The sequence below is a fragment of the Jaculus jaculus genome, chromosome 2, assembly GCF_020740685.1.
Source record: "Jaculus jaculus isolate mJacJac1 chromosome 2, mJacJac1.mat.Y.cur, whole genome shotgun sequence".
Classification (NCBI taxonomy): Eukaryota; Metazoa; Chordata; class Mammalia; order Rodentia; family Dipodidae; genus Jaculus; species Jaculus jaculus.
The window spans coordinates 113,858,932-113,871,370 of NC_059103.1; the positions used below are offsets into that span (position 1 = coordinate 113,858,932).

The following is a 12,439-nucleotide window of genomic DNA, read 5'->3' on the forward strand; positions in this document are numbered from 1 at the left end:
AGTTATTATCTCAGGTGTCTTAGCCTATCAGCAGTAACCTACCCACTCACCTATTGGAGGGCTTGTTTTCTTTGTCTTGCTTCTCTTGGCTCCTACCCTTGCTGGGAATATAAATTTTAAAATACAATATTATGGTGTTACAAGGATTCTGTCTTCCCATTAACTAACTGACAAACTTCTGTCTTCTTGTCTTAGCATAGAACCCATTGTGTAAAGGTCAGTGGTGGTGTGTGCCTGCCCCTGACAGCAAGCACTGATAGATTTTACAAACACTGAGAGGAAGGAAAGTGACTCAGCACCTCACAAGGGACATGCAGCTTTGCAGAGGTGTGAGGCTTCAGGGCAGTGTGCAGTTGTGCCCTGCCTTTCACCTCCATTTGTAACCCCTTGCTGTAGCACACACACAGCTTTGAGTACTAAAAAACCTCTCTGTTCAGGGTAGTTTTTTAAGTCAGCAAGCACTGAATTCCAACTTACTTCTAATCATTCAGCCAGTGGTCTAGGGACTAAGAGGTTTTATGAAAGCTCGGTCAATATTTGGTCTATTTCCAATGCTGGCATGTAGTGTGAAGGAAGTGATGAGCTTTCTCTCTCTCTCTCTCTCTCTCTCTCTCTTTCTCACTCTCTCTCTCTCTGTGTCTCTGTCTGTCTCAGGGAGACATCGTGTCCTGTGCTGGCACATACATCCATGTGTGGAGCATTAACGGGAACCCTATTGTGAGTGTGAACACATTCACAGGTCGGAGCCAGCAGATTGTGTGCTGCTGCATGTCAGAGATGAATGAGTGGGACACACAGAACGTCATAGTGACGGGACACTCAGACGGAGTGGTCCGGGTAAGTGAGCTCAGAGAAGTGAACTTATGTAGTTGGCCGTGGTTGAGAACTTGTTTGGCCGCTGTCCTTGCCCTCTAGCCTGGAACAGCCACCATGTGAGGCCGGCTTACCATAGTTGTCACGTGCACGGACACCTGCCTGAGCCCAATCACAGAAATTGCCTGCTTAACCCTCAGAGTGTGTTTTCATGACGTAAGCTATTCCCTGTTTCCTTGATCTGTTTCCTAAATAATATTTATTTAAATGCAGTTTTGGAGAATGGAATTTTTGCAAGTTCCTGAAACACCAGCTCCTGAGCCTGTTGAAGTCCTAGACATGCAGGAAGACTGTCCAGAAGCACAAATAGGTATTTCACATGTTCTGAAAATCATGAGGTGTGAAGTGGGGGGCATGCGGATGCTTGAGTCGCTCTACACCCTGTGACATAAGCAGGGCTCCCAGGAGGAGCACTGCTTGGGGACCACAGTCACTCTCCGCCCTTACACTCAGCTCTCCCTAGACAGCTGATGTCCTCTGCTCGACACACTGTCCTTATGCCGTGCACGCCCGTGCTCACTGGGGAGTAGCTTCCTGCAGCACCTAGGCCTGCTCATGAGCAGGTGCAGTGTTGGATGAACACACAGTTCCACACCTCGTCTGTCCTGCTCAGCCCGTGAGGACTGTGTGGGTGACTGGAGGCCCTGCGGCAGTATACTTTCACAGAGGCCAGCCAGAGCACCATCGGAGCCTCCGTCCCATCTGCTCCTGCTCATGCAGGGACTCATTCAAACTGAAGACTGGCGAGCTGTCATCTGTTATTTCAGAAACTTTAAAACTATCCTGAGTACTAAAGAATGGGATTTCTGTACAGAATGGCTCAAAACAGTTCCTTGAAACCAGGGGAGCTCTACCTTGTTCTGCTAATCTCCAAAGATGCTACTCCACTCGATGTGGATTTGGCACTAATGACCAGAAGCAGCCAGAGTTTTAAGCCTGATGACTTCAGCTTGTCTTTCTGTGATTTTATTATTATTATTATTATTATTATTGATTTTTCTATTATTATTGTTATTGATTCAAAGTAGGGTCTCACTGTAGTCCAGGCTGACCTGGAATTCACTATGGAGTCTCAGGCTGGCCTCTAGCACACAGTGATACTCCTGCCTTGGCCTCCCAAGAGCCCCTCCACACCCAGCTTCTGTGATTAATTGTTATACACTGAGAACTGAGTGTGACTTGGATGGTTTGAGGGCATTTGTAATGGAAAGAACATATTCTCACAAAGATATAACTTCTCTTTGTAAACTGAAAAGGCTATTTTCTATGCAAAGGCCTGGGGGAGAAGATCCATCAATGCATTTAAATTCTTTTTTGGGAAGTGGGGTTGAAGTAGGGTCTCACTCTAGCCCAGGCTGACCTGAAATTCACTATGTAGTCTCAGGGTGGCCTAGACCTCACAGCAATCCTCCTGCCTGGCCTCCTGAATGCTGAGATTAAAGGCATGCACCACCATGCCTGCCCACCACATTCTGATTCTTGATATGGTTAGTACCTGTAAATTTCTGCATACTCAACGGCAGCCCCATGGGAAGGTCTACGAAGATGTTGGCAGAAGGTTGGTGCCAGGTGTCTTCCACAGTCACTCTCCACTGTCTTCGCTGAGGCAATGTGTGTCACAGCCCACAGTGGATTCAGCTACTATGATTAAACCAGCTCCTCCTGAGGATCTGCTGTCTCCCCTTCTCAAGCCCTGGGACTATAGGCATGTTGTCAGCACTTACATGGCTGCTAAGGTCCAAACTTGGGACCTTGGACTTGTATGACAGGCACTTTATCCACTGAGCCATCTCATCAGGCTCTTACTCTTGATCTGTAATCTTGCTAGAAATATTTAGCTTAAAATATTTAGTTGATGATGCTTTGCATGTGACAGAAACAAAGAACAAGCTGAGACTGATGGAATGTGTCTGCATTCTCTAATTCTCCCAATGCTTTCCCAGGGCAGGAAGCCCAAGATGAGGACAGCAGTGATTCAGAAGCAGAGGAGCAGAACCCCAGCCAGGATCTCAAGGACGCTCCCAGCCAGCCAAGCAGCACCAGCCACAGGCCGCGGGCCGCCTCTTGCCGCGCCACAGCCACCTGGTGTACTGACAGTGGGTCCGACGATTCCCGGCGCTGGTCTGACCAGCTCAGTCTCGATGAGAAAGATGGCTTCATATTTGTGAACTATTCCGAGGGCCAGACCAGAGCCCATCTGCAGGGACCTCTTGCACATGCTCACCCACACCACAACCCCGTGGAAGCCCGAAATTACAGCAGATTAAAACCCGGTAACTTGAAATCTGGCATCTGTTTCTTCCTGTCTGCAGGTGGTATGAGGGATGAAAGATTTAGCCTATGGGGTCTACTATATTCCTCTTTGCCCCCTTCTTGACATGCTGGGCCACAGAGAAAGGTTCTTTCTGTTCTTATAAAGTAGATTTGTTAACAGGTGATTGCAACAGACCAAAAGTAAACCATTCTCACAGCATCCCTCCATTTAGATGTCTTGTCCTCTGCTCCCCTCCAGGGTACAGGTGGGAGCGGCAGCTGGTGTTCAGAAGCAAGCTGACCATGCACACGGCTTTTGACCGAAAGGACAATGCACACCCAGCTGAGGTCACCGCACTGGGTGTCTCCAAGTAAGTGACCCGCACTTTCCTTTCCCTCTGCGCCTCTGAGTCATCTGCATAGCTAGTGGCCACATCTCAAGCCGGTCTTCTAGGAAAATGGATTGCATGTGTGTGACCCTGTGTAGCCAGGGGAAGCTTCTGATCTATGGCAGAAATCTCCCAAGGAAGAGGATATGAGGAAGCAAACTCTAGCCCAGCTCTGCTGTTGTCCTCTTAACATAGTGCTCCCGAAGCAACAAGGAGCCTCCTTGGGACCCTTATCAGCCCCAGCACACTCTGAATTCTAAACCTGAGGCCTTCTCCTATCTTCCACAGGGATCACAGCAGGATCCTCGTTGGTGACAGTCGAGGCCGAGTGTTTAGCTGGTCTGTGAGTGACCAGCCAGGCCGATCCGCTGCTGACCACTGGGTGAAGGATGAAGGTGGTGACAGCTGCTCAGGCTGCTCGGTGCGGTTCTCCCTCACAGAAAGACGGCACCACTGCCGGAACTGCGGTCAGCTCTTCTGCCAGAAGTAAGACACGTTCTGAGTGCCCGGGACTGTGTGCATGGCTGGTCCGTTGTACCACACAGAAGTTCTGATTTGCTTTGATGTCCCCACTGTAGGATGCCGTGCTGGCATACGTTAGACTTCACTGTATCTTTGTTCTTTTCTGTCATTATCATTATGAAATATTTCTATCACATTAAATACAGAATTGTCATCACAAACACCCATCACCATCCACTTAGAATGAGCACATGCATTTCATCATGTACACGTTAAAGACCCACTGACGTGTACACATTGGCAGTGCACAGACTGTTAAGTCTCCCCTCCTCCCTTTCCTGCCCATGTTTATGCTCTCATAATATGTCTTACTGTTTCCTGCTTTATACTCTGTGCTGTTTGCACCCATCCATGGAGCTGAGCTCAATTTTTAAAACATTCATAGATAACTATTATTCTAACATATTTATGTTAGCTGCCAAGTATTTCTTCTTAAAATTGTATGAGAATTATTTTCCTTTTAATGGTCTCTTAATAATTTTTTGAGTTGTTCCATTTTGGAAATGCTATAAATAATGCTATGCTGCGCTCCCTGATGAATTCCCGCCAGTGCTCCATGGACTTCCCATGGAGGATGGAATTAAGAGGACCAAACACTGGTGTGGAGCTTAGCTGGATGGAGCCCACTGACTCCCCAGAACAGCAATGCTGCGTGCCTGCCTCTAGCAGGAAGCCCAAGCCTTCCAGCTTTTTTGGGTGTGCTGTGTATTGCAAACCCTCTTCCTTTTGGCAATCTGATAGCTGAGAAAATGTGCCTTGTTGTTTTAACTTGCAGTGCTAGCGAGATTGGGCTTCTCCTCAGCCTATTGGCACCTGGGCTTCCTCTTGGGCGAGTCTGCCCATTTTCTCTGTAGCCCCCCGCCCCCCAGGTTGTTACTGTACTTGGGACTCTCGTCATTTCATATGTCATGCACACATGGCTGGCCTGTCTTTTAACTGTGTGTGTTTTATCTGGTACATAAAGTTTCAATTTTGCTATATTTATTTGTTTATAGTTCTTTATTTATTTAAACATTTACATATTATTTTTCATGTTAAGATTCCATTGTTCTGCAATCACGAAGGTAACTTTATTCTTTTGAAAGTTTTCAAGTTTCACTTTCCATATTTAGGTTTTTAAGCTTCTAGGAATGCGTCTTGGGATGTGGCAAGAGGCAGAGATCTGTCTTGGCCCAACATGAAAGTCACTTCTGATCTTGATGTCACCTCCATTGCACACATGGATCCCACATTCACACACTCATTGCTCACCTTTGCTGCAGAGAAATGGTCCCATGCACTCACAATCACCTCCTTCCATAGAAGCTTTCACAGAGTCCATTAATGCTTAGGTCACTTCTTTTTCATAAACACTTTCGTAGAGAGTACATTTTCCCAAACAATCATTTTCTGAGGCAGGAACTAGGTCCATGGGCAGTTCTTGGTCGCTGGTAAGGGTTGGCCTCTTCTAAGGTCCTTTAAGTTACTGCATGCCTCTGAGCTTGTTTCTTTAAGGCTGATATAAGGAGCAGCAAGAGCCTTACAGAGGTGGTGAGAGAATTGAAGGAGATTAAGTATTGTACTGGAGGATAGGTATACTGGCCAGTCCAGTTCCAGGTGAGGCTGCCAGTGTGTCCCTGGCAGCATTCCTGGTGGGAGCTGTGTGGTCAGCAGTGGACCATTCAATGGAGTATGAGTCAGCCAAAAAGAATAAATGGATGGAACTGGACAACCTGTTAAGGGAAACAGGCCTAACACAGAAAAACAGATATCACATATTTGGTCTTATTTTTAGAAAACTTAAAAATTGGCCTGAAAGTAGACTGTGGGGGAAGGAGGGGAGTCCAGTGGCAGAAGGATACACAGATATGTCAATGCATGCTGCATACACTGTGACTTCCGCAAATATGTATACTTAATGACTACTAATAAAAACAGAAAGAAGTGGGCAATGAGTCTTCGAATTTCAAAGGGAGAAAATAAATTTCCAAGAAAAGGCCTTGACACACCTGCCACACACAGGTCTGGAATCTAGGCCGTGGCCTGTCAGCTCTGTGCACACCCCCCACTTCATCTGGCAGGGGAATCCCAGCTGTTTTGTTTTCTAGTTCTCTCTACTCAAGAAAATGATCTCCCTGCCATCGTTTTGGGCTGATTCTGTGGCATTTCTTTTGGTCCTTGGTGGCACTCTCCTGGCCTCACGTGGTCTCTGATGTCATGCCACAAGCTTTCCAGCCGTCGTTTGCATTGTTGTGTGCATTGGTGAGTGTGCTGGCCTGGTGAGCTCTCTTAGAGAGAATCCACAACTAGTTCATTTTCCTTTTCTTTAGGTGCAGTCGGTTTCAATCGGAAATCAAACGCTTGAAAATCTCCTCCCCGGTGCGTGTGTGTCAGAACTGCTACTATAACTTGCAGCATGAGAGGGGTTCTGAAGATGGGCCTCGAAACTGTTGAAGACTGGACTAGCTGGCCAGAGACCCTGGTATGCAGAGCCCTTCCTGACTCGCCGCAGCTCGGAAGAGGCATCCAAACAGTCTCCGTTTACACATCTCTTCATGCCGTGTGTGGAAGTGTCGGATCCCAGTGGATCGCTGGCTGCTGGCCTTCAGGACGGACACTCTTCGGGTGAACAGCACAAGAAAGCGAGCCGGTTCCCAGAAGCAGCAGTTGAAGTGCTCGGCTCCCTGTGATGGTAGCTGTCTCCGAGGGAACTCTGCTTTTCTTTACTCTCTTCTCCTGCATCTCATTTTTATAGAGCAACTCATCCTTATTTGGAAAAACCAACAATGAAAAAAAAGGCTTTTAGAAAATGGTTGTAAATCTGACTTCTTTGCAAGTAACTGTGTATATTGTAAATAGCTATAAAGGCCTTTTTTTTTTTCTAAATAAGGACCTAACTGCCTGTAATATTGAGATTTCAAACTAAACCACTAATTCAGTGAACTACTTAGGGTTTGTCTAACATCTCTGAGTTAAATATGAATATGGTTCTTTTAATCCTCAAAGACATTATCTGTGATCTCTCTTTTTTTTTCCTTTCCAAACCTAGCCTGTGTGCCTGATACCCTTTCTTTCAAGTTGCCCACAGTCTCTCCACTTAAGCTAGGCTAGCAACCAAATAATGTGGGCCTCCTTTAGGAGCCAGTGTGGGAGGAGAAAAGTCCAGTCGTAAGATAACCTGGAAATACCCGAGCATCTTGTTTCTGGCTGCACACCCCTCCATGTTGTTTGTACGTGACAGACCCCTTCGCACCTGATCTGTGGAGTGTTGTGTGGTCAGAGCACCCCTTCTCTGCATTGCATAAAGGGGGTCAGGTGTCCAATATAGAGCAGGACAGTCTACCTTGATTAATGGAAATATATTTGCATGTAACCCCAAATTAGCTTTCTTGCATAGAACACGGTAAGGATGTGTCTGTGGTGACACTAATGTTCTACTATAGCTTATTTTCCAAAAAGGGATTTAAAAAAAGTGTACAGAATTAACATTTAAACCTTGTAAAACTGGATCATGTCAGAACTGCTTAAAAGTAACCTTTACCACTTAATGCCATCTACCTGAAAACAGTGAGATTTATACTGTATCAATGTCTATTTTTTTGGTTTTGCTATGAATATAATTACAGTATTTTAATATTTAGTTATTTAATTTGTTCTACTAGTTGGATACAGAACACACGAATCCAGGAGGATTAAAGCTGGTGAAAGCTAAAAGATTAGTTTATAGAAGAAAAGCTTTGGTGGTGGGATTTTTTTTTAATGTGTGTTATGTACATAAATATAAATATATATATATATGAAATCAAATAAAACAATTAATCTAGATTTTAACATTTTCAGATACTTAAGTGATGATATTATGAACAATTCTAAAAGCCCTGCGATTTGGAAAACATAGGATCATTAATGGCCCAAGAAAGGAAGGACAGGCCTTCGCACCGTCACGGAGATATCACGCAAAGGACAGTGGCTTTGGCTTTCCCACCTTTTCATCGTTAGGTCCTGGTGACAGGCACATTTATGCACTAAAATGCACATATATGCACATGCATTCAAAAATAGGCATTTGGTACAATGTGATCTTGTAGCCGATGAGCTGAAAGCGGCGTAAGAACATTTGTTCTTCCTGGTAACCAGTCTCCAAGAGAAAGTAGAAAGGCTGCTTTAGTGCCTTACGCTTCCTAAATTCAAATCTTTCTTTACTAGGTTTGACCTATAGTCTATTATGATACATATCAAAACTGATTCAAATACTTCCATTTCTAAAATTCAAATATACTTGTGAATAAAAGGATTCTTGGCATTAATACTTTCACTTGAGATGAGTTGTGTTCTGTTTCCTTTCTGTCGCACTCCTCACCCTCTCCCCATCACCGTCTTACTCTGGTTCAAAGATGTGATGCTGGTGTTCACCGGTTGCAGAAACTGTGCTATCACACAGTGGTGGGGCTTGCCCTGTCTCCCCTCTGGATGGCTGTAGCAGTGTTATTCTACACTTTTTAAAAGGAGTGTCCTCCTTTTGTCCATGAACCGTGTTTACCCAGACCCAATGGCAGAGGTGTTCTTAAAGACTTGAATATAGGAACGTGTGTGTGTAGTTACTTCAAGTTTATTCCTTTGTAATCTGAAGTCTCATGGGATGAACACTTTCAAACTTTCCAACACAACTTCCACAACTAGAAGGTGGAAACCAACCCCCTTGTGATAGTGTTTCCTCTGGCAGCTGGTGCTGTGGGCAACTGTTCGCTCCATCGGGTTTGTTTTTTCTTCTCGCTTCTACCGCAGAAGTCACGGATCCACTCATCCAGCACAGTGCACTCGTGTGTATACGCTCACACGGAGCAGTGCAGCACGCATGTGCGCACACTCACACAGAACAGTACACTCACACACATACACTCATTGTTCCTCTGGGCATCTGTCTGTGTTCCGTGTTCTGTTTGTTTACCGATACACGTTCTCAATGTGCGCACCGCCTCTCTGCGGTCTGTATTCTTTTTCTGAGTACCTCACAGGGCTCCTGCCTGACCTTTGTAGCTTGTCTGTTCATCCCTCCTGCCGTCATCCACTTCTCCTCCATGTACTCTAACATTTGCGTGTAGTGTGCAACTGTAATGTCATGATTCGGAAGAGAAGAGCTGCCCATAGCAGCCATTTATCTGGATAATAGCAAAACACTAGATAAGTTATTTTGCACTTTCTTATGTATAAAGTTAGTAGAAACTTATTTTTGCTTTGTATCATTTAAATACATTTTGTTTGGTAAATGAACTGTGTATAAAATATTTATGCTGTTAAAACTGTTTTTAGAAAGTATTTTTAATTTCAGCAAGTTTGGTTACTTGTTGCATGACCATTAACACAGCTGACTTTTTGTGTCAGTGCAATGTATATTTTTGTCCTGTTATTAACTTGTAAGCCCTAGTAATGGCCAATTATTTGTACAGCAACAGAAGTAAATTGAAGATATTGGCTAAGACTGGATTGATTGCGGACTTTTGTACTATATTGCAGAATCCGATATCTGTTTTTTGGTGGTGATGTAAAAGGCCTGAAGAATTCCTATCTAGTGTGCAACCTGTGATACTGAATGTTTATTGTATATCTGTCTCTGATGCAAAAAGGTAGAGTAACACAATTACAATACATGATTAAATGCAATAGTCCAGGTACTTAAGTATTTTTTTTTTCATTTCAAATAAATACCTACTATTTACCACAAACCATTAAGTTTTTTCAAGTCAGTTCTTCAGAAAAGGAAAAGAAAAATGATTTCTAGTAATTCTCTAAACTTACTGTCGATACTGTTTCTCTGGTTGTGAATATCCTTTCATCTCTGTGTAGAATAGTAGAGATTGGCTGCTAGGCTCTTATTTCAAGTTCCAGCCTCATCCGTCCTCCCAGGCGAGGCTCAAACATTCTGAAGTCCCAAGTGCTGGCTTCCCAGGTTGGTTGCGCCAGGAAGCCACAGGCTTCTGGGAGATGTGAGTCTCATATTTGAAAAGACCTTTTGGCATAGTTTTAGTTCTTTCTTTCTTGAGTATTTTCTGTCCACCACATTGTAAAAAGTAAGCAGCGTGTACTTGCGTGTGTGTGCTCATGTGCACACATATGTATGTATCCCACTCCATCCTTGTGGGAGCCCAGCAGCCACTGCTTCTCCCTGGTCTTTCTAGTCCGGCCTTAGAAACTATTACACCTTACAAGTCCATTCTTTAGTATTATTCTTAGCTATTTGGTTTGAAAAAAGCCTTCTCAGGAAATGAAGGTATAGAGAACACTTTTAAGTTTATTTTTAGACTGTTTGGATGATGTCAACTTTGCTTTTTCTAAAGATAACGCCAGTTCATTTTAAGCCTGAGCAGTTAAGTCTCAAGTGTATCCTCCACTGTAGGGGAGGAAGAGAAAAGGGGCCAGCCATTTCTGAGGCTACAGTAGCATATTTAAAAACAAAGTGAATGGTAAGCCAGAGCCCAGGGGAGTGGTGATAGCTCCTTGCTGCAGCTCTCAGTGCTGCTGGGCCTAAGAGGGCAGCAGGCTGGAGCAGAATTTTCCTACAGACAGTATCATTGTCTCAGAGTTTAAAAATGATAAACATGGGAGTCCCTTTCCCATCATTTGCTTATTTTCAACAAAATGTCCTCTCTCCATCTCATTTCTCCCAGTTTGGAAAGAGTGAATCTGGTGGAATTGGCATAGTCTCTCTGCCATAGAAATACTCTCATTTCACCCCACTTTTTGTATTTGTTGTTGTTTGAGGAGCAGAGTTTCTTTGTTAGTTCTTGCTAGAGGTGATACTCAGCCAGATTCCACCCTCAGAGATAATGTGCTATACAAGAAAGCCCTAGAAAAGGGCCAACCAAGGCTGAGCCAGTTTTGAGCAGCCTGAGAATTCATGTATCAGAGCCTGCCTGTGTACACAGAAAGGGTTTAAAACTTAAACTTCTTTAAACATTTTGGACCTGCGAGTCTGATCCTTAAGTGTTTTTGAGAACCCCCAAATAGCTTTTACTTTTTGTATTTTTTTGATTTGTGTGTGGGTGTGTGCACGTGTATACTCATGCCAGAATCTTGCCACTGCAAATGTATGCCTGTCTGGCTCCACATGACTGGCTGGACACTTGAGCCCTGACCAGTAGGCTTTGCAAGCAAGCACTTTAATTACACTGTGCCATCTCCATAGCCCCAAGCTTTTATTAATATGGTTTACATACACCAATACCCAAGGATTTATTAAAGCTGAGATTAAAAAATATAGTAACACATTTTAAAATGACAATAATAAACCATTACATGTTAACAAGTTCAATATTTCTATATATTATTTTTCTAAAAAAAAAATAGAAAGCAAATAGTATGTAGATCTTTCATGTCCAGCTTAATAGAAGGAAAGTAAATTCTCAGATCGGCCTTTAGTAGTCTAGTGCAGTTGAAGTACATAGAGAAAATCCTGTTTCACATAAGTGGTTGGAAAAGAAGAATATTTTAATACTCTGCTCACATAGGTGCCTCTTAATTAGTTTAAGTTTCCTTTTAGTTTAAGGCCTTTGCTGTGGGTAAGTTATTTGTTTTGTGTTTTTATACAATGTCTTGCTATGTAGCTCAGGCTGGCTTCAAACTCCCAGCAAGCCTCCTGACTCACCACCCTAATTGCTACAATCACAAGGATGTTCCCCTCACCTGGCTTTAGCTTAAGGTTCTGAAAGATTGGTTACTGCACAGAATCTGAAACCTTTTATAACATCCATTGCTCTGTCCATCTTGCACTTTTTATCTTCTACCCATCCATAGTCTTCAAGTATCTCACACTAACAATTAAATGATGGCTTTGATGATATATTTTTATGGTACCCAACATGTATCATTTTCATGTAGAAAATTAAAATGTTACCAGAAGCTCAGGAAAACAAGTTATATGGTGGATACATGTTTTTGCAAAGTTCCGATTTTTTTCTTTCAAACCCAAAACGTTTTTTGCTGGTGATCAGTGCTGTCTCCTGTTCTTCTCCTGAAGTGGTAGGTTCACCCTGTGACTGACTTGTCTAGAGCATGTCTGCCTTGGAGCCATCCTGTCAGCTGGTCTTTGAGTAAAAACAATGGTCTGCATGAGAAGCTGCTGGTCACACTCCTAGCCCAAACCCAAAAGCTTCTCTTCTGAGCAGCTGGGGTGCTCTGGTGGACAGGTGCTCTGTGGGGACTCCTGAGTGTCACACGACACATACACTGCTTCTCCAAGGACAGCGACGTGAAGCAGGCACCCGTTTCTTATTGCCAGTCTACAGCATGCTCACCACAGCCAACAGTTAGCCACCACCCTGACTGACACTAAGCTTCCAACAGTGTCATCTAGCACTCCTCCAGAACTGCAGCCCCAACAAACATAGTGGAAAGGGCCAACTGGATTTCAGGATATTGAGAAGACC

General features: G+C 43.9%; 1 protein-coding gene across 6 annotated transcripts in view; it reads left to right on the plus strand.

The window, feature by feature from the left end:
* Wdfy3 (WD repeat and FYVE domain containing 3) overlaps window positions 1–9,493 on the plus strand; it is a 250,165-nt gene extending 240,672 nt beyond the window's left edge. For 5 of the 6 annotated variants that reach the window (XM_004661584.2, XM_004661585.2, XM_045143336.1 and 2 more), the window contains 6 exons: window positions 655–837; window positions 1,087–1,183; window positions 2,817–3,146; window positions 3,386–3,497; window positions 3,804–4,001; window positions 6,347–9,493. In XM_004661584.2, the coding sequence (XP_004661641.2) occupies window positions 655–837; window positions 1,087–1,183; window positions 2,817–3,146; window positions 3,386–3,497; window positions 3,804–4,001; window positions 6,347–6,470 (1,044 nt within the window). In that variant the 3' untranslated portion in view covers window positions 6,471–9,493. The remainder of the gene's footprint in view (window positions 1–654; window positions 838–1,086; window positions 1,184–2,816; window positions 3,147–3,385; window positions 3,498–3,803; window positions 4,002–6,346) is intronic. The other variant, XR_006635749.1, reaches the window with a different exon arrangement.
* Window positions 9,494–12,439: the final 2,946 nt, after the last annotated feature.